The 27,805-nt window shown below is 37.6% G+C and overlaps 1 protein-coding gene across 4 annotated transcripts; it reads right to left on the bottom strand.

The window, feature by feature from the left end:
• Nucleotides 1–261: 261 nt before the first annotated feature.
• Nucleotides 262–24,113, bottom strand: LOC308693383 (nesprin-2). 4 transcript variants are annotated; one of them, XM_081370261.1, is made up of 14 exons: nt 24,043–24,113; nt 23,784–23,921; nt 14,430–14,710; nt 14,189–14,339; nt 12,186–12,368; nt 11,154–11,291; nt 9,905–10,099; nt 8,221–8,446; nt 6,918–7,024; nt 6,357–6,408; nt 5,785–5,948; nt 2,931–3,113; nt 2,564–2,628; nt 262–1,294 (listed from the first exon to the last, which is right to left on the bottom strand). In XM_081370261.1, exons 3-14 carry the CDS (start codon nt 14,687–14,689, stop codon nt 1,078–1,080), a joined length of 1,941 nt encoding a protein of 646 aa, XP_081226387.1. In that variant the 5' UTR covers nt 14,690–14,710; nt 23,784–23,921; nt 24,043–24,113; the 3' UTR covers nt 262–1,077. The 4 variants fall into 4 exon arrangements, with proteins under 4 accessions (XP_081226387.1, XP_081226386.1, XP_081226388.1 ...); XM_081370260.1 differs by lacking the exon at nt 24,043–24,113 and having other exon boundaries at nt 23,784–24,005; XM_081370263.1 differs by lacking the exons at nt 262–1,294; nt 24,043–24,113 and adding an exon at nt 2,117–2,457 and having other exon boundaries at nt 23,784–24,005.
• Nucleotides 24,114–27,805: the final 3,692 nt, after the last annotated feature.

Genomic DNA, 27,805 nt, shown 5'->3' with positions numbered 1-27,805 from the left:
GCTTGCTTGCATGCACAGCACACTTGGTTTTCTGCAGTGTTGACTACAGAACTCCCAAGAGCTCTGAACGGAGAGAGATGAGGTTGAAAGGCCATCTGCAGACGTTTCCAACTAAGATCATTTGTGTGCTAATTGAATTTGAAACATTCTTTCATAATCTTTTTGAGAGTTCTTCCCTGGCAGCAGCACAAAACCTTCTTTCAGCAAGTCCACCAAGCCAGATACACAGAGAAAGGCACTGACTGCTTCCCCCCAATGAGAATCACACGGCGTATCACTCCACACTCATTCCAGTGTCACCATCCACAGCCAACCACTTGTTTTCGCTCATCTCTTTTATTTTTAGAAGTCATAAAAAATTGATAACAGTGCAAAAGTGATCCTTGATGTGCACAAGGATTTGCTTTAAAGCCTGGTTGAGTCTTCTTCATTGGACTGATGCAATATATTAAATACAGTGCAGAATGCCCATTTTAAAAATGCTACAGTGATTACAGCATGCAATATAGTGGTTCTTGGTCAAATATTGTGTGTCGTGTTCAGTTTAATTCTCTCTCTGTACAAAATCGTCTTCAACTACAACATTCAGCAATATTTTTTAACAAAAATCTTTGAAAAACACACTCACACCCTTATATATAATGGTTGGCCAATAAATGCTTAATCTGTCAGTCAAAAAAAAAAAATCAAGTAAACAAGGCAGTTTTAAATAGTGATGCTTCCAGAGCTGTCAAATCATTTCAATTTTATACTATTCACTTTGACATTGTGAGAAAATTAGTGTCAGAGCAGAATTAAGTGCACTTGTTACATGGGTTTGCACTCACAGGCTTTAATGGCCTTGAGTACAACCTTATTTAAAGCATGTGGACAGTGTCTAAAGATGGTCTTGTATAATCTATGACCAATGTGACGCTGGCCATGCAGCCAAACATATAGCAAAACTTTCAGACCCATTCCATTTTCATGTAACACATGCTTTCATTCTGGGAAAAAAATTAAGGGAAACCCTGAAAACAATCCCATATGTGATTATTAAACTCTTTGTCGTTACTGTAATAATCACAGCTTGCGTCCTCAGGTGGGAGGGGGTCCTTTATAATGTAGGGCCAGGTGAAATGAGCGGGTCAGGGTATTGGACCGATGACATGAGGTATCATGGACTGAAATGAGGTACCAGATCATCACAGCGAGCAGGAGGGCAAATAGAATGACAAAAAACCTCAGGGGCCACAACTGCCAGGGGCCTCTTTGCCATTGGCTGCTAGTAGAGGTCTTCGGTTTAATCGGGCCACTGGAAACAGAAAAATATATGATAAAAAGCACATTTTCAGCATTAACAGAAGAAAGAGACAGGTCTCCGCTATGGTGATAGTTGGCAGAAATCAACTGTGCCCAATCTTGCTTCATGGAGGGCCAATTTCCCAAGAGTTTAGCTCCAACCTGCCCCAACACTTGTGCCTGGAAGTTCCAAGCAATTCAAAAGACTCTGATTAGCTGGTTCAGGTGTGTTTAATTAGGACTGGAGCAAGATAATGACCCACCAGGAGCATAAATCAATTTTAATTTAAGCTTGGTATGCATTGGTGAGGTAAAATTGCTTTAATATGTGCAAATACTGCTCACCGTAGAATTTCTTTAAGGACAGCCTTCATTTAACAATTCCAAAATGTTTCAACGATTCATGTAAAAATGACTTTTAAACGTACGTGTCCTTGCTTCATGTTTAAGTGCATTTAAATTGATTTCTCTGACAAAATTGGCCTCACTGGTCAGGGAAGCATATGACTTCACTTTGTCAAATGATTCTCATTGCATTTTTGCAGTCCAATAGACCTTAAACATGCCTTTTTTGGACACTGCCCAAATCACTGGCTCAAGGTTAACTAAGATTAAGATTAAATACGTACAAATATTGGGTACAACTCTAAATATGTTGGACCACACTGACTTTGATTATAAGACTTTTTCCCAAAAATATCTTAGTGCAGGTTTGCAGACAATTTTAGAATTTAGAGTAAATTATGACAGTTTTTATTTTTGAGTGAACTATCCCTTTAGATTTACATATTCAAAAGTTTGGGGGTTTTCAATGTTTTTGAAAGAATCTCTTATGCTCACCAGGGCTGCATTTATTTAAATACAGTAATAATGTGAAATATTGATATTTTTGAAAAATTATTCTTTATACATTTTTAAAAAAGCGGAATTTTCAGAAATCATTATAATATGCTGATTTGGTGCTCAAGAAACATTTAGTTTTTAATATCAATGTTGTAAACAGTTGTGCTGCTTAATATTATTTGTTTTTGTGGAAACGTGAGCCATTTTGTAACATCTTTTGTAACATTATAAAATGTCTTTTCTGTCACTTTTGATTAATATAATGAATACTTGTTGAATAAAAGTATTTAAAACTTTTGAATGCTAGTGCATGTCTGATGCCTATTTTTCCAGCTGTTCAGAGAGAGAGAGAGAGAGAGAGAGAGAGAGAAAAAAAAGCAGTTTATCAGAACAAAATACATAATTAGTGTTAACCATATCAAATCAAACAGTTTCTCACCGACTCGACTTTGTACAGGTGTTGTCCTCCGATGAGTCGGGGAAGGGAAGTCTCTCCTGCTGCCTCTAGTGACAGAGAGGGACAAGACGATAATAGCTTGAGATTAACAAAGCCCTGCAGGGACGCTATTGTTTACCAGCTCTTTGGCACTGGCACACATTACAAGTGCAATTATGTGTGGGGTGTGTCGAGGTGTAAATCACATCATAAAAATCACACAAGGCGCCACATTCGCTACACATTAACAGGCCTGGCTTTAATTCACAAACCTTAGGTAACCACAAAAGTAGTTATGTAGTTTGTAACACATTTGAAGCTACTGTGTGAGGGTGTTTGGGGCGTAAGTGTCTGCACGAGGGAGATATACCTGTGGGTCTTCGTGACATTGGTAATAGTGATGCTGGAGGTCACATGACTGGGACGGGCAGGGGTTGTAGTACGTGTGCTGAGTTTGCTGTGGGTGGGGGCGTCTCTGGGGGAGCACGTTCTCCTGATACTCAACTCCCTCCTCCTCCTTTCCGGAAGGCAGAGATGAAAAACTGGAGCGAGGCTATAAAGATTCACAGAAGCAACAAACACTTTTGATTGCCAAAGAGCGGACAGCACAGTTCTCACTAACATGTGACAGCTTCGCTATGCTACAAAAGGAGCTTGTAAATCGAAAGAGACCATTAACTAATAAGGTTCAAGTCTTTTTGTGCTCTGTCTTTTTGTGCTCTCTTGTTTTCCTCATTTGCTCTCATTCTTTGAGTCCTTTAATGGGACCAACAGATACGCTGCCTCTACTTTTTCGTGTGACACGTTACACAGGCGCTTTTGGCCCTTTGGCAGTGCCAGTTCCCTACTATGTTTGTGCCCACAATTATGGCTGCCATTAAAGAGCCAGTTAGAGCGGCTGGTCTTTTTCCCTTCCCTGTAAAGCTGCCAATTAGCCGTGAGCACTGAGAAATTACAAGAGGCTCTTTGAAATGGAAATGGTCCCTCTCTCTCGTCAAGGTTTTTCCAAGGCTTCGGCAGGCAAATCGGCCTTTGCATCAGTGCAGAGGATTCTCTTTCCCAGAAACCAACTCCCCCACCCCCCTTCCCTCTCTAAAGGAAGCGTTGAGCTTTTTAAGTCGAGATGGTACAGATTCATTCGAGATGGATTAATTATCAGCACGGCTGAATAATGTGTGCCTCATATATTCCTCGTGTACATTTATTTTTATGATGCCCCTAAAATAGGCTTTTTTCTCCCACAGAAAGATGAATAAATATTATGGATTTATGATAAACAATTTCACTAGATGACTTGAATAGCTCTATTTGTAAAGAATTAATCATTCTAGAATGATTTTGTAGGGGAGTGAATCTCCATAGAAAATAAACAAATTAGAAGCATAGATAAAAATACAACAAATATACAAATTAAATAAACAGTGCTTTGTTTTTCAGGTTCAGAAATTGAATCATCAAATGCATATTAACATTGCATAGTCTTCACTGTATAATTAAATATAATTCATCTTTGTTAAAGAAGCAAAAGTGATTTTCTCTTTGTATTTTGTTGATTGATTAACATTAATGACAGGAATATTAGGCTGCTGTCACTTTAAGACAAATGCACGGATCCAATATAATGATATGCATTTGTTTTATTTCTCCATGGTTTACGTTCATGTTAGCCAAAGCGAATGCATTTGAGGATACTCAAGCACAAATAGACGCAGAAGAGAACGTAATTCTGTGTTCGCATGTCATATGTGCTGCTGTGTGTGTGCGCACAGAAAACAGCGCAAGAGTTCCGAATTGAGTTCTTTCACATCTTGCGCTAGAATGGTTTAAAATCGCTTGGATGTTTAAACTGACAGGACCTTAAACATGCAAATAATGAACTTTCGCTGTATGATGGGTAAACGTTGCAATTAATCCGTGAATTACGTGCATTTCGAACCGTGGTGCCTGCTCTGTACGGATCAATTACGACCCCTATACTTAACAGCACACAATCACATCCAGCGATATGACTATTGCGGATGCACACTTTGCGATATTGATTCTAAAACAATATATATATAGTGCAGCCCTAATATGAAAAGCACATTGAGGCAGTAAACAGATCTTCAGCAAGTCAATGTGAGGTGGAAAAGCAGCATGATGACCATTACAGAGTCAAGACTGTTATAACGTGCACAGCCTGTGACTGCTGTGCCTTGTCTTAATGAGATTTGGCAAACATTTCTACATTCACAATGGCACCGATCATCCATTCTGCATTTATGGCTGCAGCACTAAATATGTAAACTAATGAAGCATAAATCAAATCAAGAACAAAATCAGCAAGTTATGAAAACTGAACCATGCAGTGTAGGATGAACATACAGTGGGGTCTCAGAAGTCAACTAGTGCAATTTTGTGATTTAATACCATTTATAATTGTTTACCCATTAAAAAAAAATAAAATAATAATAATAATATATATATATATATATATATATATATATATATATATATATATATATATATATATATATATATATATATATATATATATATATATATATATATATATATATATATATATATATATATATATATATATATATATATATATATATATATATATATATAATCAGTTTCAGGTTAAAAAAGAAAAGAAAAAAAGACTTTAGTTTTTTTTAAATTGCAGTCTCAGACTTTTGGACCCCACTGGATAATAATTCATATAGGATTATTAACCTATTAAACATCAATAGCTACAACTTGGGTGATGTGTAAAATTCATATTCAACAACCATCACTTAGAGAGTCTGTCCTACCATTGATGAAAAGTTCAATGATTTTATATAATTATTTAAAGTTAATGGCTGCATAAATGACAAATAAATATATTTAAAGGCCAAAGACTGATTTTATGAGCTGCAATTCATTATAAACACATGAGCAGCAGCAGCTGGCCATTTATTGCCTCTAAATAAGTGACACTGATATACCACTGGTATTAACAACACAGTTACTTTGCATCAAAAAATTCAATAATATTGACATCAAGCTAATGCCAAAAGCAATCTACGAGAGCCATTAAACCATTTTTGACAGACAGTGTAATGAGCAGCATTACTCACAGAGAAGCTTAAATGTATACACACACTTCCATTCAAAAGATATTTGAATGTTTTTGTGGAAATCGTGATGCAGTTCTTTCAGGTTTCTTTAATCAATAGATTCCAAGCAAAGTATACCTGTGAAACATGCTCCGTCTGGACGGCTTTAGAACAAAGTTGAGGCGTCTGGCCCAGCCAAGCGCTGATGCGGTCAGGGTCAAAGGTCACAGGCTCAGGAGACCTAGTTTCAGGTGTGGAAGTCTTAAATTGTCTGGCGTACTGAGGCTTGCTGGTTCTGATGACTATCAAAAACAAACACATGCAAAACAGATGTTAGCAAAGCATAAACAAATCAGGACTATGATGTAAAAAATTGGTTGACTGCAGATTAGACTAGACATTTACCATAAAAATGTCAAATCCCTGGATATAAGCACCACATATAACATTTGAAAACTAGTTGCTGCATAGAATATGATTTGACAATGGGCCAAATCACAATACAGAGGCTCAAAAGTTGAGACCTTTGCCCATCATGAACCTTATAAATGAGGTTTTAGGTGGCTATTGGCTTTTTTTCAAGGATATTAGAAAACAAGCCAAATTGAGAGCAGCTCTTCCATGATTATAGAATGATTAAGCGGTGAGAGGGACACTGCCTTCAGTGGATGGCACCAGAGACACTGACCAATCAGGAGCCACGGCTTTACCTGGCACTGGCATCTGGGGTGGGGCCACACGCTCTAAGCTCTTCTCAACGCCCTGAAAAACACAACAAATACGTTCAGCATTCACCTACATTAAAGATATACACAGATGCATGTTATTCACAGCCATTTTTACCATCAACGTTGGCTTCTATACATTAAGATGCATTTCTATTGAAAGTAATGTACTTCAATGCACTTGAATAATAGGGTGGCTTAACGTGTTCTAAAGCCAGCTCAATAAGTAAAAACATACCATCTAACTAAGACCTGTAACCATCTATTTGCATGTTACATACCCCTGCATGCTACAACGTGCAAGCACACGTGTGCTTACTTCTATGCATGCATACAAAGACACCAACCACCATGTGATCATTTTAGTTGGAGGCCAAAAACGGCTATCCAAAAAAAAAAAAAAATCCCCTAATTTGCATTTCAATTGCATTTAGTTGCTAGATGGAAAATGTATGCAAATACACAAAGGACCAGCAATCCATGTTTAAATGTATAGTATAATGGAAATAATTATAGAACAAAGTTGGAGCTGTCAGATGGACTTACTGGCTGCTTGAAGCTGACAGATGCCCTGTCTGGATGCGAGTCCACAGGACTCTTGTAGACTCTCCTCCTCAGAGAATATTTGGCTGGTTCATCTGTGCAAGACACACCTGAGAGGATGGAAGAAAATGTTCCTGATAGGTCAAAGTTAAATTCTGTTTTAAAGTGATAAGCTAATAGAAATGTGTAGCAATCACAAAGTATAAAGGGCTACGGAAAGAATTAAACCCTCCAGTCCTAATTTGGTGTCATGATTATTACATAATCACCTGATTGTAATTCGCATGTGAAGCATAAATATCTCTGGAGCACTTGCGGTGGTTTACACCACATGCACGCGGACGTATAAAAGTGTTAATTTATATTGTGAATGCAAAGTGCTACAGTTTCACTTTATTTTAACATGCACTTAGAAATGTTGAACGTGATTCATTTAAGACAGAAATATAGTACTATTGCATAATATGCTAATATTTATAACACCAACAGACATCAGTAATACACAACAGAGAGCAACAAAAATAGTCAAAATTACAACAAAATAATATTTAGGTTGGCTGATATAAAATAAAATAAAACGTGGACCAATAGAAATATCTAAAAATGTATTTATATATTAAACATATTTACTGCCCTGTGCAATATTTTTACAGAGCTTTAGAGAAAACAATACTGTACATCAGTGTTATAACTTAAACTATTAAAACATTTTTCAGTAACAAATAAAATATAAAAATTAAAAAAATGTCAGTTAATTGCCAATGCAATTATCAAATTTTTGTTTCTATGTTTTTATTTTAACTACTACAACTAAAACTTAAATAATTAAAGCTATATTGAAATGTGTGTATATAAAAATAATAATAAATATTAAAAGGACAATAAAATAAAATAAATAAATTAATAATTTAATAATTTAATAAAAATTAATAATAAAAGGACAAAACCACATAGCAAAATTAAACTAAAATTAAAATGAAAACTGAAAATATTACAAAAGCCAATTCAAAATATTAATAAAAATAGTATATAAACAAAACTACAATAACACTACTGTACATTTCAATGTATGGTGTCAAGTGTAATGTGAATAAACAACAACTTAAAGGTATGTGTATCAAGCTTACACAGTAAATTAATTGAATAATCACCACCTAAAGTTTTATGATTGCCATAGACATCTGCACAGGCTTTCGGGGAGACCCGCCCCGTCCCCGAGAACATTTGGCTCGGGTTGGGTAGCGGACCGCCTTATTTGCAGGTAATGGATATGAAGATTGGATTGTATTACAGGGGCAATCCCTACCTGCAGCAGCACTGAAGGAGGACGAGTCTGTGTCATCCCGGGAGATTGACCGACCAATGTCCACCGAAGGGTCCCACTCCAGAACCTGGTGATCTTGACTGGATTGAGGAAGGCAGGCCTGAGACTGAGGCGCCATGGTGCGCTCTAAAAAACACTCATCCTCCAGCACACTCTCAGAGGGACAGCCAGAGTCAGGGGCACACAGAGCCCAGTCCTCTTCAAAAACCTGGGATAACACAATTAAACATCTTAAAACACTTGCGTTTTCAGAATTACATTTCAGTTTAAAGGTATTTATTTAGAAGGAAGAAGATATGTTTTTTTTTTTTTATGTCCTTGAAGCCTCTTATGCTCAACAAGGCTGCATTTATTTGATAAAAAAAAATACACCAAAACATTATTTGTTAATTTTAGTTACAAAATAAAATGAAAATCCAAATAATAATAATAGGTTATCTATTTGAAAAGTTTTCAAATGTAATTTTTTCCTGTGATGGCAAAGCTGAATTTTCAGCATCATAACTCATCTTCAGTGTCACATGATCCTTCAGAAATCATTCTAATATGATGATTTGGTGCTCAGTAAATATTTCTGATCATTATTAATGTTGAAAACAGTTTAAAAAAAAAAACTATCAGGAAAAATTTTTGTGGAAACCATTACTTTTTTTTTCTTTGATGAATAAAAAGTTTAAAAGAACATTATTTGTTTGAAATATTTTTTTTGTAACAATGTAAATCTTTACTGTCACTTTTCAATCATACATAAGTATACATTAAATATTTTTGCAGTTAATTATATTACATCTATCACACAATTATTTATGCAAAACAATCAATTAATTTTTAAGTGTGAAAACAACATTCTGAAAATTCTGAGAACATGCTGAACTGGGGTGAGGGGGTGGGGGGGGGGTGGATGCCTACACATTATAGACATTGTGTGCTTTTTCAGAGCTATGGAAAATTTACTGTGCCAATTTATCATGAGATGTCTGGTGTGGGATTCTACAAACATCCTATATCAGACAACAGCATAAAGAACATAAGAACGCTAGATTTTTAGCATGTCTTAACGTGATCCACTTGGACCTAAAGAGACAAAGGCTCACACAAGGAACTTGTTCAAATGGACAGTACATGTATTGTACAGTGGCTGCTTGGCTACAAGACAACAATTCAGGCTATTCAGGGGGTGTATTCATGACTCCCCTGCCAGAACGTATGAAGTTGGATGCTTGAGTAGCTTTCCCTTGGGATAAATATGAAATATGCAACAGCCCTGCCTTGAGCAACAGTGAACTTGAGATGGCACAAATTAAATTATCAAATAAAATAAAAAAAAGCTATCAGGGGAATATCAAGGGAGAGAAGGGACTTTTTAAGTTTTCATAGTCAATTGTGCATATGGTGCGTGATAATACTGATCTATGGAGGATTGACCAAAAAACATTAGCTAAAAGCTAACATGCTAATGCAGATCAGTCAGCTGCTTGGTTGGCTAACATTCGGGGTGGCAAATGAGTTGAAATGATTATACGCACCTTGATTTCAGACCAAAAATGGAGCAATTGAATTACAAGTTCAAAAGAGATGGTGAGAAGACTTTCAGACTTTATCTTAGTTCATTCCAGGTGTGAAAAAAGTTTAATCTCATTTGTGCACATGCAGCATGGATATATACCAGTCTCATGCTGAGCAGGCGTGTGTGCAGGCGGCCCAGGCCCTGAAAGACACGAGTACAGTAGAGCAGGAGTTCCTGCAGCTGGCTCTCGATGGCCTGGGCGTCCGCCGGCTCGCTCCTTTGGATCAGCTCTTCTCCGTGCTGGAGTAAATCGTTCAGTTTACCTGCACTCTCTCCAACCGCCTCTTGAAACCCCTGAGAGACAGATATACACAAACATGTTTAATAAGCATACGCATACAACAACTTTCCTTGATAGTTCTATAGATAAACCCCCAAATAGAACTGATTTTGAATGGAAGGAAAATTAAGCCTATGTTTAGAATCATTAAAATGCCCAAAAGCAAAAATCTCAATAACAATTATGGACATTTATGCTCAATTTTTATAACAGCAATGCTATTTTCTTACAAATGAGGAATATGTCTAAAAATTAAAATAAAATGGTCATAGTTAATTTATAAGTGTTTATTTGTATTTAAATAAAAATATGTATATATTAAAGGTATAGCAGAGGATCTTGAGGATCTTTCTGAATTTTAGATAAGACTTCTCCACTTCTCCACTCCACTTCTTGACCTCTCCACTTTTTGAAAAGTTTGATTGATTCACCAGAATGATTGACAATTAGGAGGACCAATAGTATAGGTGATCCACCCGGAAGTAAAAAATCCTCAGCTATACCTTTAATATAACAATCATAATAATACTCACTTATGATCATTTATTATAATCATTATGATGATTATTTCTGTCATTAATATTGCCGTAATTATTATTCTTATCACTATTATGATGATTATCATGATGATGGACTATATTACCATCATCATCACTATTATGATTGTTTATTTATTACTGATTTCTTTAAAAACATAAAATGTCTGGAAAAGAAATTCACTGTGCAGAGAAAAATTAATTGTCCTAAAAATAACTTGCAAGTTCTTCATTTAAAATGTATTAATTTTGATATATATAATAATATAATAAATACATTTTATTCATTTATTTTATTTAAATAAACTATGGTTTTTTGCAAAAGGTCTCTTGTTCCTCGTACTTTCAGTGACCTACTATTTGGTTAATAAAGCTCAGAAATGCCTTTCAGGGATTTGAACCTGTAAATTAGAGGTTAAAGATCTGCACTTGTTGTGACACAAACCACACTACCCAGATGGCAAACAAACAAACAGAGATCAGATTTCTCTCTGCATGGACCAATCCATGGATCCATGTTTCCTGAGAGTACCTGAAGCTGGTGCATCTTCGAGCAGGTGTCTTTGCCTGAGAAGTGCTCCACTTCAGTCAGCCTGAGGTCCATATCAGCCAGCCACACTGCCATCTCTTCACTCTGCCTCTCAAAAACCTCCCGCTGGCAGACCAAATGCTGTTGCGCACACACACAGACAGAGCGAGCATCATTCTGTCTGACCGTCTACACCCTGATGCTGTTTTTAGCAGAGACAGAGACTGACAGGGAGACACACCAAAATTCTAACAAGGACGTCAAAGCGGCAGACAGGGAGCGGAAATGGCATAAACAAAACAGACACTGTAAAGCCCACAGTAAAGGGGGGCATATGCAATGCAGCCCAGCATAGACCTACAGTGTGCAGGGGTCACTGCGGCTGAAAGGACAGAATTATGTAAGCTGAACGCAGGCAGAGCAGAGGGCTGTATGGATAAAGAGTTAATGGGATTAAAATGAGGGAAGGAATGGGGCAAGAGAGACTTACGCGAGTAGAAAGTAGCAACTAAAACGCCTTTCAAAATCATGTGCTTTTTACGTTTTTCAGCCCCAATAAACAATGTATTGAGAACCTAAAAATTTGTAAACTGTAAAATATTATCTATCATCTATAAATCTATAATTTACAGAATTCCCTGTGTGAAATTTCACATTTGAATATTTTTTCATTGAAATATTTTTCTTTTTCTGTTTGTATTACCATGATGGCGTTTTGAACTCGTGTGCATGATACTGCACACCTTATATATATTAATATTTACATCAGCTTGTGGAAAAGCTACATTTTATCAGCTTTGAATCTTCATGTGGCTTTTTCATTAGCACCTGTGTTTTTGATGGTTGTCACTGTATTATAAAAGTACAAAACAGATTTTAGTACTTCAGTAAGTTGGTATATTTACATTATGTCAGTTAGTGAAATATGCAGGTAGGAACTAAATTGTTGCTACCTTTTTATTTACCATGAATTTCATAGATTTTTTACAGTGTGCTTGCTTTAAAAAATGTCACCTTTGAGTAGTCTTTATATACCTTTAACCTGCGGCACACAGTCTCCACTGTGTTACTGAGCTGATCCCAGCGCCGTCCGCAGTCCTTCGTCATTTCTACGAGCCGTGCGCCCATAGAACCTCTAAACAGGCCGGCCAGAGTTCGACTCTTCTGAGCCAGGCCGTCCAGCTGGGTTAAACGCATCCTGGCCTCAGCACGCAGGTTCTGGAAAGAGATACAAAAACAGTGGGTCTTTGGTTACTGATGACATCATGCGATTAACAAGGAGGTAACCCCCTCTAAAGTGTAAAATTAACCACCGGAAGGTAAAAAATAAATCCCACCAGTTCTCTGAAAAACTAAAGCAGGTTATTTTAAGAAATTTGTGCGAGGGGTTAAGACGGAGGGAGGCGCAATGGTGCTTAGGAGGAGAGCCAAGGAGTTTGATGGCCATTTGGTGTCATTTATCTTCACTGGCACAAGTCCCGGGCTTCTAGACAGTCTGAGTAAATGCGCTGTCGGCGCGCGTGTAAGTGTGTCTGTGTCGTTGATTACACTTTCATTGTAGAAAGCATCAAAACACTAGCCAGTATCCACTCAGCAACAGACACCTGTAATGACTAATCTGAGATGGCCGTCCACTCATCTTATACAATAACACAGCAGCTAGGAGTTTAGGGGTAAATTATTTTATTATTTTGTTTTGGCAACTCCATTTAAGAGTTTTCACCCTCAGATTTAAACTAGTAAATGGTCAGACTTGTGGCTTTAGCTCTACTGTGTTTCTAGGCCTCAACATTTTCTTTTTTTTCTTCTCCTTTGTGTACAGGGTCCTATCGGGTTAGGACTGGGTACGAGTGTTTGGAATGTATATGTATGTTAGTTTAGGATACGTGTAGTAGGTAATGTGAGAGAAAGTGTAAGTGTGGGCGATGACGTTTTTTGTTTGTATCTGTGGTGTATGTATATGGTTTTGAATTTGTAATGAATAAAAAGTTAAAAAAAGAAAGATTATTTTCTATAAATTGACATTAAAGGGATAGTTCACTTTGAAATTAATTTTGGTATGTTTTAGCTTACCTCAAGGGCTTCCAAGATGTAGGTGTCTTTTTTTTCCGCAGTAGTTTCAATTTTGATATTTTCAGGTCAAACCGTTCTTGTCTATCAGTCATATAATGCAGGTCTATGGTCACTGTCTCAAAGAGCATGCACAGAGTCCAAATTAAAACAATTCCCCATCATAAGTACACATTGATGGCCTAAGAGTTTGTCCTTGGACAGCCACGTCCAAGTGATCTGAGGGCGCTCGCGCATCCTGGTGTGTGACGTGTGTGCAGACTGGTGCATAGATATATACACTAGATGTCGCCTTGTCTACGGCAGTTCATTGGAACGAATGTCTTTAAGGCGACATCTAGTGTATATATCTATGCACCAGTCTGCGTACACGTCACACACCAGGATGCGCGAGCGCCCTCAGATAACTTGGACGTGGCTGTGTATAAGAGGTAAAAACGATATAAATACTGTTCATTTTCTCACAACAACCGCTCGTTTCGTGTCTTAGGCCATCAATGTGTACTTATGATGGGGAATTGTTTAATTTGGACTCTGTGCATGCTCTTTGAGACAGTGACCATAGACCTGCATTAAATGACTGACAGACAAGAACGGTTTGACCTAAAAATATCAAAATTGAAACTACTGCGGAAAAAGACACCTACATCTTGGATGCCCTTGAGGTAAGCTAAAACATACCAAAATTTAATTTCAAAGTGAACTATCCCTTTAAGATGTGTATACAAACATTTTCCATTCACCCTGAATGCATGTTGTTTTTACTTGGTCACATCACATGACTTGTTTGTTTTTTTAAATGCTAGTAACACTTCTTAAAACCATCCAATACAAAAAGAATTTGTTTTTTTAAAGAATTTGGCACGTGTTTTTAAATATATTTTTCCTTTTCTTTGACACTCTTACCTGTCATTGACCCTAAAATTAAGCATCAAACATCACTGAAATTAGACCCAATGTCTCATTACCTCATACTTTTGTAACTCCTCTTTTGCTGTAACATACAGCACATGGCTGGAGTTTGGGGAAGCTGCTATTTTCTCAGCTGATCGAAGCCAGTCGTCCAAGCAGGAGAGTTCTTTCTTGAATTCATACCACAGCATCCACTTCCTCTCCAGCCTGATGGACCAATAAGAAACAATTAGGTGGGACAGTCTGTACAGATCAGTTATACAGACAGGTTTCCAATACACATGGATGCCTACTCACTTGACGCAGCCCTCAAGAGAGAAGGAAACATCTTGGCTCACGTCTTCAATGGACGACCACTCATTAGAGAACTCGTTCAAATCATCATGTAGTTGAAAGCTTCTCGTGGGACAGCAGGTCTCAGAGGACTGTAAGCAGAGAGCACTTTGGTGGTTCGTATCAACACATGTTTGTATCTCTCCTCGGTCTTCATCACTTCCTCTGGGGCCTACTCTAGTGTTTCCATGGTGACTGGCTTTGAGTGACGTCTCTTCTAACATCCTAGCATCACCAAGCGCCACCTGTTTACAACAACACAAAGGGTTCATTAGGATCAAACACAGCATGATACACAGATATAGTGTGAGCCTGTTGTCAAACGTGAGTTCTTTCAATTACAGTATCTAGTCTTGACAACTGTTGCGAGAATCACGACTTGCTTTACGGTACGACGTCACATACATCAACAACAAATGAAGCAGCCTCTATGGAAGACACTAGCACGCATTTCAGACGTGAATCATGGCAGAGTCGACGAAGAAAACGCGGTCGGAAGAGCGCAGAGACGGTTCTGCGTGAGTGGTATTTACGACAGTAACGTTAAATACAAGTACTCCACAGCGACTCTAGGGGTCGCTGTTTGAGAAAAACGGAAACTGCATAGTGTGCCTTTAATGCATTGTGGGATAAATTAATTTATATGCAACACAATGGAGTGGAAATTTTATGTATGGGTAGTTGACATTAAAGGTAGCGGATCATGCCTATGTTCCCACAGCCCTATGTTCCCACAAATGGCCTACCCCTGACCCCACCCCTAAACCTACCCGTAACTGGGGTTTAGACAAATTGTAAAAAAAAAAAAAAAAAAAAAAATTCTTAGAAATGTGGGAACATAGGGCTGACCCCAAAGGTAGGGTAGGTGATTTGTTCCTGAAACATTTTTTTGTTATGCTAGTTGAAAGTCTCTTCACATACTGATAGCAATCACTAAGTCATCTAAATGTATGTATATGTATATTGTTTAAATAAATATGTCATTATTGCATTTGGTCTGAAGCCCTGCTCACGTAGACATTACACATCAGCTTGATTCATGCTATGCAGAGTCGAGAGACATCAGTCACCGAGCACCGCAACCACTTTTTACAGTTCCTCCTGAACCAAAACAACGAGCTTAGGCTGTGTACACGCCATAACTACTGTAATTTGGAAGAGATGGAAACCCGTAACGTTATACTCAGAACGGTTCATGACTCAAATTATGCGTTTCAATGGCAAAACTATTAACGGCGAAATGAATCTGCAGCAGTCAGGTGGTACAGGTCAATGCTCTTTAAGTTGTTCATGTTCATTATTATTGTATGTTATGTGCTTTGAGACGTCTCCTGTGAAGCTTTTGTTTGCTCCCTGCTGAACGCATTCATGTGTTTTAGAGGAGGCGTGACTTTGGAGACGCTCTGAAGGGAGGGTGCGATCTAATGTTTTCAAAGCTAACTCGCTATTGCTAGTCTCTCCGAAAATCGCATACCCTAATTTTAAATAATTTTGGGAAGTATTTTAGGAAGAATTTAAAACCATTTTATAATGACTATGATTAATTGAGAGGCTAAAAATAAATCCATTTGTCAGTTTTAAAAGTTAACTAGTAATGCAAAAAGATTATTAAAATGGTGCAAAACTTAAATCAGTGGTGAGCAGGATTTAAGATATCATTTTTTTAAATGAATAAAATATTGAATGAATAAATAACTTGAATACACCAAATAATAAATGTATCAATCAATTAACATGAAAATTTAAAAAATAGGCCTACATTCATAAATAAGATACAATGAATAAAGGTAACACTTTACAATAAGGTCTCATTTGTTAATATTAGTTAATGTATTAACATTTGTTACGGTACTTGTTAATCTTTGTTAATGTTAGTTGATAAAAATACGGTCATTCATTGTTTGTTCACAGTGCATTAACTAATGTTAACAAACAACTAATTTTAATAATGTATTAGTAAATTCTGAAATTAACGTTAACTAATATTAATAAATGCTTGAAGTATTGCTCAAAAGTTGACAAACAAAAACGAAAAGTCCCATGCTAAATGTAAACCATTGCATAGTTTTCTTTTTAAATCTCTCATCTAAGAAGAATTTCACGTTCACTGATCACAGTGCATCTGGTTAGAAAAGCTGTGGTTTATCTGCATAATAAACGAATTAAAACTTTCAGACACAGAGGAAAGTCTCCTGTGCTCTAGGGTATATTTTCAGCCATCAAAAATCATAAATCAGTTTTATGCCCATTACCCAAAGGAGTTACGGCGCTGCCGCCACAGCCCTGGCAGAGAGAAAAAAAAAAAGCCAAATAGATATTCCTCACTCTAATACCTGCATAATGTGGCTGGCAGAACAAGGTCAGCTATGCCAGGCCATTTCTGCTGTCAATCAAGAGTGATGGTCCCAAAAACTGCCTTGGGCTGACCTCATGAAAAACACTTTTTAAAAAATGTTCAAGAATAGCTTAAGAGCCTACGTCAGTCTCATAAGTGGCCTGCATCAGTATTTATGAAGGACGTGCCTAGCGAGATCACTTGGGGAGAACAGTTCTTTCAAAACTTCAAGCCCAACCAGCTAATAACTCAAAGTCAGATGGGCATAATTTACCTGCAACCTTGCCGTCCGCCTCCACTGCAAGTACATGCTGACTTCCTGCTCAGCCAAAATAATGGTCCCTTCTCAGGGTTTGCCGTGAGTTTGCCCCAGTGGAGGGCATTAAGCCACTGGACTGAGTCTTAAGGCAGTCAGGTTGAAAATCGAAGTCACCATTATTGCTTTTCTAAACCTGCAGAGAAAGTTGTTCTCGCCTGAGGAGTAATGGAGTGCAAACACGACTGCAATCCATACTCTATTCCTAACCTTTTCAGAAGTAAGCAAACTTATTGCAGGCTGCAGGCCATATCCCATCTCATAGGGGAGCTTGTGTCTTGAGGAACAGGTGTGTACGTGTGACACCCAACAGGCGTGCAATGACACAATGACTGTTAATGGGACGCTAAGACTCTGATTTCATGCTGATTTTCACCCCCGTAGGCCTACAGTACATCCCAGCCCAGCCCAGCTTAAGTTACATATCATAATGCTCCAACACAAACCAAACCAGGGAGATTGTCATACAAGCCTAAGACGTGGAATAGGGGTATAGCAAGTTCTCACAGGTGTAAATGTGAAACAAACGTTACCATTTTGATATCCAATCCAGTCTCAGACAGCTTGACCATAGTAATCATATACATGTAATCCTGCAAGAAAGTCATGGACAAGGATCATGGTAAATTAATATATATAGCAGGGTCAAAAATCAGCATGAGACACCGAAGGATGTAAATGACAGGCCGGATTACAGATGCTTAGTCATCCCATTCAGCTAGTGTCGGTGGTTTGGCTAGAAACAGACGAGGCAGGTGCATCTGGGGATCTTTCCATAACACAGCCCGCATTTGAATGAGCTGGAGTTGAATAAACACGCAAACTGCTGTCTGCGAGTGTGACAGAGGACAAAAAGCCCTTACAATTAGGCAAAAGGTGATGCAGGATGAGTCTGCATGTGGAAGCAAATGAAAAGTAATGATGCATTCAATACATCAATGGCATTTCAGTATTTAGCATTCAGTACATATTTTCCAGATCATATGACACCTCTGTGCAGACACAAAACACCCTCACAGAACATGAACGTCTCTCTGGAGAGAACATCGTTTTTCTCTCTTAACGGCGGATAAAGCGGAGCTTGTCTCCTTGCCGCCGAATAAACCTCACGGCAAACTGAGGTAAAGTTACCCTTTCGGTGGCCAATGACAATTACTTCCCTTGGCTTATGATAAGCATGGGAAAGGTCATAACATTTTAAAATCTCAGACTGTTGCTGTTTTCATCCGAAGCAGTAAACACCCAATCTCTTGCCAAGCTCGGGGCTCGGACTGCATCTCATCCCACACGCCGCCTAACAAAAAGTATAACCGACAATTTCTGCCCACATTCTATTGATTAATTTGAGGTGGAGGACAAAACAGTGTGTGTCTAATGACTCTAATCAATCACATCACTGAAAACTGAAAACATCACTGAACACTAACAAAGCTAAATGCTAATTAGACTCATGGACCAACATTCTAGATGTAAACTAACTTTCCTACAATAACTAAGTATGGACTAAGACTACAACATGCAGTAAGGAATCTAAGGATATAAAAGATAGCGCTGCTTAAAGTCCGCGTGAACCGGAAGTTGCAAACGACTTTTCTCCAGTGTTGTGACGTATTTCCCAGTGAAAAGGAATATTGAACAGAGGGCAGGGTTTTACTCTAGCGCTCCTCCTCTCCATCTCTGCTCATAGCAGACTAACGGTTTGAGGGGAGTGGTTAAGCGTTTCCCAACCCAAGCCGTCAAACCTACGTCAGAGAAGGAACGCCATTCCAGACCGGAAGTAACTTTTCAGACATTGATTAAAGATTACGATGGCAAACAATTTTTTTCTGTGTATTAACTTGCACGGATTAATTTTTTCACCACAAGACTAGTAATATGCGCTAACAAAGTAAATAGGGTCAATTTTGATTTCAGTTGGAATTTAATCTAATTCATATCAGTAGATCTAAACTGGTGACCAAAAAAAGGAGAGGGGGACGGGGGGACAAAGCTAAAAGCAAATAATAATAAAACAATGAATAATCACTAAATATCCATTTATTTAAAGAAACATCTATATAAAACTACTAAAATGGAGAAATAAACAGATGTACACCTAATAAATAAACACTTCAAGTGGTGAAAATCAAATTATCGTGTTTATGTGGCGTTTTTAAAATGCTTTAAGACAAATCATCTGCAAATTCAGCCAACACCATAACTTAGAATTTTCTCCTTAAAACTGCAGTGTACCGAAGATAGGCTGCGTCTGAAATCTTAAAAATACTGCCTTCGGAGTAAGCATTCCAATGTAGGACGCGTTAGGAATTAGGACGCATCCGTATCAATTGTTAGCTTCACTTCCTGGCTCCTGTAAAACCTTCATCTGATTGATTTTTGAAGGCAGCATAGATGTATCCTTCACTGCCTTTGATATCCCACAATCCTATGCTTTCCAATCGGTGACAGCTGAGCTCAATGGTAAACATGGCATCTGAAAGTTGCGGTTGGTGGTCAGTTTGTGTGTAAAAGTACTTTTTGACCAACGCTAATCACTTTTGATGTCATTTCTAGTGGGAAATTTATATTGTAGTAATTAAATATGCTCTAGTTATCATCCAAGCGCTCTCTATTTTACTGTAGAATATTAAACCGTTACACTGCCTCAGAAAAGTCTGTCCAAAATCAGTTTTGTGAGGTACCATTGAGTGCAAACGCTGCCAGCAAAGTCATCGCCTGAGCAGCGAGGCAACAAATCAGCTGCCTAAGGTTTCGGACGCAACCATAGTCACAAAAATGTGTTTTGAAACCATGTAAACAATCCTGTCAATGTGCGGGTGGAAATTTATTTCCTATAATTCCTATCATGCTCTGTGGGCATTTTAACACAATGAGCAAAAGACCACCTTTAAGAAAGGACGGGGGGGGGGGGGGGTCGGTATTAGCATATTCATGAGTCAGCGTATACAAAATGAAGCATAGATGTAGTTACATTCAAGCTATTTCAAGGCATTAAGAAATTATTTTCACTGAAAAAAAATAAAATAAAAAAGTTTAGATGTCATTTTGACTATCAAAGACTATAATTATTGACTGGAAGGGGATTTCAAATAAATACCAACAGTATATAAAGCAACAACAACAAAAAAAGCATGCACACATTTATAAAAGAATTTAAATAAATTATACCTAATAAAAAAGCAGCCTTTTTTGTACTTGAAAAATTTTAAATATTGAGAAATATTGCATTTTGCGCTAGCCCTTATTGTGTACTTGCATGCTAAAGTTTTTTATTTTAGGTTTTACAGACATTTGAAACCGTATTGGGCCACCACTTGATGTGCAATGTAAAATCTTCAAGCAAAACCAGTGGTTTAACATGACGACCCCGCACAATTTTAACACCATTTGCTCAGTGGGAGTCACAATATTACAATATTAATAGTTCTGTCTGATTGAGCCAACCTGTTCAGAAAATGTATTTTTAATCGAAAATGTGTGCACACACTTCCAGTGAGGTGACAGCGTTCCACCCACTCCCGTCTGTACCGTCCCATGGAGGTGGTCTGAGGGACATCTGTGTTTCCGGTAATGGGAGCTCATGAAGACGGAGGAGATAAGGACCCTGGTGCTCTGCGCCGCTTGAGCTCGAACCTCCCCGTTCTCACAGAGACTGCACTCATTGTCTCTTTGGTGCCACAGGCCCAAATCGCAAACAAACAGGCCTTTCTCAGCACCCGGATAGGGAGAAGAGGCCAGTGCCAAGACACCTGATCTGATCCACTACACACACACAAAGCAAGAGACGAACCAGGCCCCCCTCCTCTCCTTGGGCCCCTCAGAGGCCAAGCTGTGTAGAGGGCAAAAGAGCATCGGTACAGCAAACTCGCCTGTGAACTACAGTTCATTATTGTGTCTCAATTCAAGTCCGACCGTGCCCTTAATTCTCTTAATAAGAGGCGAATGCTCTCTGAGAAATTGTTAGTTTGTGATTAAAGTAGCTAGATCAGCCTTCAAATCCAATCCAGGCTTCTTCTAATCCCATTTACAGCACTCACAATCTGGTGAGAGTTCTCAGACAGCATCCTCTCGGAATTGCCTCCATTTCCCATGCTTAAGACAACATAATTCCAAAAACAACAGATGACAAAGAAGATCTGCTGCTTTGTGACAATATCAAAGGTATAATGAGGACATCATCCATTAACAGCAGCACATAGCCAAAGGCAAGTTACTCCAAAAGGCACTCTTGTTAAGAAGACGAATTTGATCGCTCCACATGAATGCGTCATTGCTAGAGATGGAAATGATTGCCCTCTCAGCTGTGATTCCCCAGCTAGCAGACGTCTGACAGGTGTTGTGCTCAGGGAGAATAACACAGACTCATTCACCTGACAACTGAGGATTCATTCAAGGACAGACAGAGTTTTACAAAGCAGAATGTCTGTTTGCCATGCCTGAAGCAAGGTCATTCTCTCAGGAGAGAGAAAGAAATAACATGCCTCTCTAGAGGAGTGAAATATAACATTTAAAATAAATAAATAAATAAATATATAAAAATGTAAATCCAAAGCTATGTATAAAGTATAAGTCAAAGCTGAACAATCACAGATCACCTTCGTCCCTCTTTGCTTTCATTATATGTGCATGCCAGAATACAACACTGTCATTCATCCTTCACAAGTGTTGGTGAAATCTGATTCCTGGTTTTCAAACAAAGCTCTGCTCAGGGGGCATCTGCAGTTTCAGCAACGAAACTGGCCAGTAGCAACAGGGAGGAGAAAGCTCTTAAAAAAAAAACAATGAAAGCCAGTAGTAGCATTAGACTGAATGGCCAATTACTACCGATGCATGACACCATTCATCATTAAACTCAGCATGGTGTCATTCTGGCAAAGAAGTGTGTTTTGTTGAATGCATCTATACACTGTCCTGAACCATAATGGGCCTGGGAAGGGATATTTAGAAAGAAAAGACAAAGCAGGAAGCTCTCTTTTGCCCTTTTAAACCAACATACATTTCTTTCAACCAACAATCTTCAAATAATCCCACTTCTGGGGTCTTTCTAGAGCAGGCAGCCAGAACAGTAGAACCAAAGAACAGGACAAGTACAAGCACAAGCAGAAGGAGAACTTCATTCTCTGTTCTCACAGCACTTTTTCCTGACACTGCTTAAACTCTGGTTTGTTGGGCCTCAATCAAATCATTGGGTTAAGGTCTACGTTTGAAATAGTGAACATCAAATTAGAGGGTATATTGACTGCAAATCAGATAATTGTTTTTAAAGGGCTCATTGGAAGGCCCCGGGCAGATTGAGATAAGAGTAAGATGTCTAGAGAAATAAAACATCAACTCAAGTTCTTCAAGCCATGCAGTCTTGAAATCCACTCAGATGGATGAAATGGCAGGAAAAAAGCTAATATGTAGTTGTTAGTTTCACAATCAGCTGTCTGAACATTAATTATTTAACATTTTTCATATTCTCATCATGATGTAGTAGACAGTGTGCCGTTTTTCCCACCACAGAGGACACTAAATTACATTCTTATGCTAATGATGGCAAGTTGGCAACCACTACAGAGAGATCTGAGATATTAATGATAGAAACATGTGGGGAAGGAGATGACGTCTGGAGGCTGGAATCATTTAATTCTATCTATACATTTATTCTATTCTAAATATAAAATAAATTAGAAAAAAAACAAAAGTTAAAAAGGACACCATAGTCACAAGTTTGGACACATTTCACAATATGATTCTCATGTGAAATATATATATATATATATATATATATATATACACAGTATATGTATAAAACATATTGTCCAGATAGGGACAACAGTCAAAAAGAGTACATAGATGAAAACGCCTTATTCAATAGTGCACAAAAATCATCCAGGGGTGGTACATTGTGAAGATGGTTAAGAAAATGCATATAGCTGTAATGTAGACAAACAGCAGCCACTGAAAAACAGCTTACTGTAAAATTCCCATACTTCCATTTGAGATATTATAGTTTTACTTACTTGCTAATCACTTCTAAAATGTGGAAATATTAAAGAATGAGTAGATGTGTCCAATCTTGACTAATACTAGGCCTTATGTCTTAAAACAGGTTGTAGAGGCTCGATGACTCATTATGGTTGAAAATGTTATTTAAGCCCATTAAAACTAATTAGATAAACAACAACAGATCTCTGACCCTGAATGCAGGCCCAGTTTAAACTGCAAGAGGCATCAGATGCCATTGCGGGAATAATCATGGAGCATGGAGTATCACATTCAGCGGTAGTCTTGTAACCTGATGGTCTGGTGTTGTCACCCAACTGGTGAGTCACGCATACCATTCCACAACAACAGAAACACATTTAAATACTTTGAAAACAATGCCTTGCATAGAGGCAAAGCACTTAAAACACGCCTTTTGCAAACTGTCACGTGCGTAATTACCATCTGGTACGTTTCCTTAAAGTTTGTCCCTGTGTTTACGTACTAGAACAAGTAATATTGAAAGAGAATTCGATTAGTGATGAATATAATTTTCGTGGAAAATCTACCCATACATGATCGATACACTACGCTGATTAAATGCACGTGCTAAATGCACAAACGCGTAAAGCACATGAACAATGTTTGTAAGTGATAAAAAACAAAAAAAAAATGGTATTTTATTCCTTTTAAGACTTACGTGTAAACCTGTCACTCCAGCTTTCAGCTTTTTCCTTCAAGGAATCCCTCGGGGTTTCAGCAATCATACATGAGCAAAAGTTTTTATCCGCAGGGAGAAAATACTTCTGATCAGCTTTGAAATGTCAGGTATGCTTTACTAACACACACATCAAATAAGAAACAACATTAAGTTATGTTGTGCGATAAATAGAAACTCTGTTGCAGGTCACTTAACACAGTCACCAGTCTTTTGAGTTGTAAGCAAATTGAACTGTCACCTGACACAGGTGAGAGGAAGCCACGCCCCCCGAGCAGTTCATCCGCTCCTCCTACTCACCTTTACAACTCTTCTGCGTGACTTCAAGCACGGATATTTACGGAAATAAAATATGATATATTGTTATTTTTGTAATAGAAAAGGTGAACAAAGAGAAAATAAACTGTTATAAATGAATGTACACAACAAGAAAAAATGCTACATTAAGTAGGCGTAAAAATGATTTTGTTCATACATATTGAAGACACATGTGCATTTATCTCTGCTGTGATATTATCTCAGAAATTCAGGAACATTTCATTAATACTTTTCATAACACATATAGACCTGTAAGCAGAATAGAGGCATGTAAATAGTTTTTATGATACAAAAGAGGCCATCAAATCATAAAATCAGCTGCTGACTACAGAAGTTTGCATGTCTGATGGTGCTGTATTCAATGTAATATGCATATTCTAATGCAACCATTTGAATCAGCATCGTTTTAATCAGTATTTTTGTATTTTGAAACTTTTATGAAACATGTAGGGCTGTAGGGAGAATTTTGGGAATTTCTATTATTACAGTTTTTTTTGTTTGCTTTGGTACTATTTTCACAAGTTAGGTGTACATTTTCCAAACTCTTAGTGCTAATATCACAACAGATCATCAAAAGTGCACTTTTTTCAAACATTTCATTATGTTTTCAATTGTATAAGTACAATACACAAAATCACAAAGTATCCTTTCCACAACACAAAATAAGTGTTTCATCTACATAAATGTTTCATTCACAGTAACTGCCTTTCATAAAGCTCTTACTACCAAACTTTTGATTTGCATCTCTTCTTGTTCAGTTTAATACATTTGTCTATTATTTAATCCAACTGATCTTAATGGTTAATCAATGAATCATTTGGTACACCTATAGATTTCACCTATAGATACCTATAGATAGTGTGAGAGAGAGAAAGATACAGAGAAATTTGCCATTTGTGAAAATACTGTAAAGCAGAATAGTGTATAAGGGAGAGGAAACAGTCAATGACTGTAAAACATCAGATTGATCAGAGATGCATCAGTAGAAGGGAGACAGACGGCATCAAATACAGCATTTTACATTACAGTATGTATGCCATGTGATACTGTAAACATGGTAGAAACATGGTAGTTAGATTACTGTAACTCAACCTTCATCTGTAAAGATCCACTACAGTAAATTCAGTCAAATAGTCAAAATCATTTACTGTATTCATTGCCAGCAAACTCTGTTCTAGCACAGAACATCATGGCTGTGCTTCATCACACCTTTTGATAACACACTGGATAGATACTATTACAAACATTGTGGATAAAATTACATAAGTTAGGTTATGCACGTGCATTTTCTAATGTGGCATAGCCTGTATTACTGTAATTAATTCAGCAACAACGGTGATTTGAAACATGTATCTTGCATTGTTTGCTGTTGAATGAGCTGATTTGTTAAAAGTACTAAATTGAAAGAAGATCATACTGTTATGTTTCTGTGATTAAACCAAATGTTCTCATTACATATTACAATAATCTTGTGTTTGAAACAATGATTATGTGGACTGAAAACATGTGCAACTGACTGAAAGCATTACATCAGGTTTTGAAAGAATGACTAGCTGTTTTACTAGTGTGATCAGTTTGGATTTTAGTACTAAGAGTTTTGAAAATGTACACCTTACTTGTGAAAATAGTACCAAAGCGAATAAAAAAAACTGTATATGAAAGTGCAAATGTTTGCTTGTGTGATGATACAGTACTCAATATAATATGCTAAATAATAAAACTAAAATTTAAAACGAATTAAAATTCAATTAAAGAAATGATCAAAAAATCCCCATTTTTGCACATGGTTAACTGGATCAGCATTTATTTAATAAGTGTATATATAGATATATTGATGGATACAAGATATCTAGATAGATAGATAGATAGATAGATAGATAGATAGATAGATAGATAGATAGATAGATAGATAGATAGATAGATAGATAGATAGATAGATAGATAGATAGATAGATAGATAGATAGATAGATAGATAGATAGATAGATAGATAGATAGATACAAGAGGCATCAACTCATTTTATTCAGTGTGTTTCTTTCAAAATAATCTGCTCAGTACATGTACTGACCAGGAACTGCAGCATGCATGAATGTATGTTGTATTGGAGAGATGGATTAGCTCACTGTATATTAATAGGCAGATCTCCCATAGGAGCTCCTTTTGTTGATTACGGGGAAACAAAGAAAAAGGTCCCATAAGGGGCCAATGCAGTCTATGCTGTCTGACAACTGCTGGATATGAACTTGGCAGGACACCATTTAGCCCCCTTGAAGAGCATGTGTGAGCAGACGGTACTGATACACCAGGGTGCACCAATCCGTCGGCCAACCTTCACTCATGTACCCTGTGTTCACTCATGCAGTCACCATTTGTCTCTTTTCTCACCCAGTAAGGAGGTACAGCTCCTGCATATGTTCATAAGTCTGAGCGGGGAGGGGTCCAGTGATTCACCGTTCACGTCAGAATGAATCGGTCAATTTTTGCTAATTATGAATAAAACACAGTGTAATTATGCAGTGGGGTGCATTATGCAGCTAAGAGAAGCCGCCAAATTTGAATGAGCAGAAAACAATAGAGATGTGTCCCATTGAGTTTGAGAGGTGAAAAGGTCACAAGCTTCATTAGTCACCAAGAACAAGGATTTAAAGTGACAGTTCATCCCAAAATGTACTCACCATAATCTTGTAGTTCCAAACCTATATGAACACAACAGACGATATTTTGAATTAGCCTATGTATGGAAATTGTGTCCATATAATCAGTGTGGTCCAAAACAACATTGGCTTATTTATTTTTTTAGAATATCTTTGTTTGGGTTTCACAGAAGAGGGAATAAATGAATACAGATAAGCTCAATGATAAGATATGCATATTGGCTAATACAATTATTTTAAGACTATGCGCTTTGAGCTCATAGCCTTTTTGCAATTACATAGCCTATTAATATTCACCTTTGGCTGTGTTCAGATGTTTGCTGTTTTTCTGCAGCCTACAAACAGAAAGCAAAACATAATTATGTTCCCATAAATTAACTCCATTCTTCCAATGAATCATTCAATGTTATTGTAATTATGTAATGCCGTCATCCAGATGCAGGTCTTCTAATAGAATGTCTCCCTCTTCTGGTTGTTCCGTGAACTGTTTAACGCATTCATCGTCATCCTTTGATCTCGGGCTGTGTCAATATCTTCCTTTCGTTGCAGTACTGTAAACCTCAAAGCGTGCCAAATGAGTGTGCTAATAAGATGTCTTCCTTGGAGGGGTTTCAAAGGACACCAGAAGATTTGCTCGCATTTGCTAGCTCACGAGCCAAAGCAGGCAGAAATTAGGTCACCTCACCACAGTGGTTTCAACCAGCAAAGAAACGCGCGAAAAATGAGCATTCTTAACATTCTCACTCAAATGCCACATATCTTCGTAGTTCGTTCTCCTGAAAATTATGTCATCAATAGGTCTACTAACTCTCATCTCGTTTCAAACACTTTCGTTCAACTTGGAAACACAATTTGAAGATGTTTTATGTCCGTCCCTCCATTTAAAGTCGATTCACTCAAAAATCGAATAGTTCAAAACATTCATAAAGAGTTTTATGTGAACAGACTTTCAATGGAGGGACAGAAGAAATCTCTCTGATTTAATTAAAATAGCCGATATTCAATTATTTTCCAAAGGTGAACGAACGTATT

The sequence above is a fragment of the Scardinius erythrophthalmus genome (genome assembly GCF_964197995.2).
Source record: "Scardinius erythrophthalmus genome assembly, chromosome: 7".
NCBI classification, from domain to species: Eukaryota; Metazoa; Chordata; class Actinopteri; order Cypriniformes; family Leuciscidae; genus Scardinius; species Scardinius erythrophthalmus.
The sequence above is the reverse complement of the archived record's forward strand: the minus strand, read 5'-3'. Positions and strand labels throughout refer to the sequence as shown.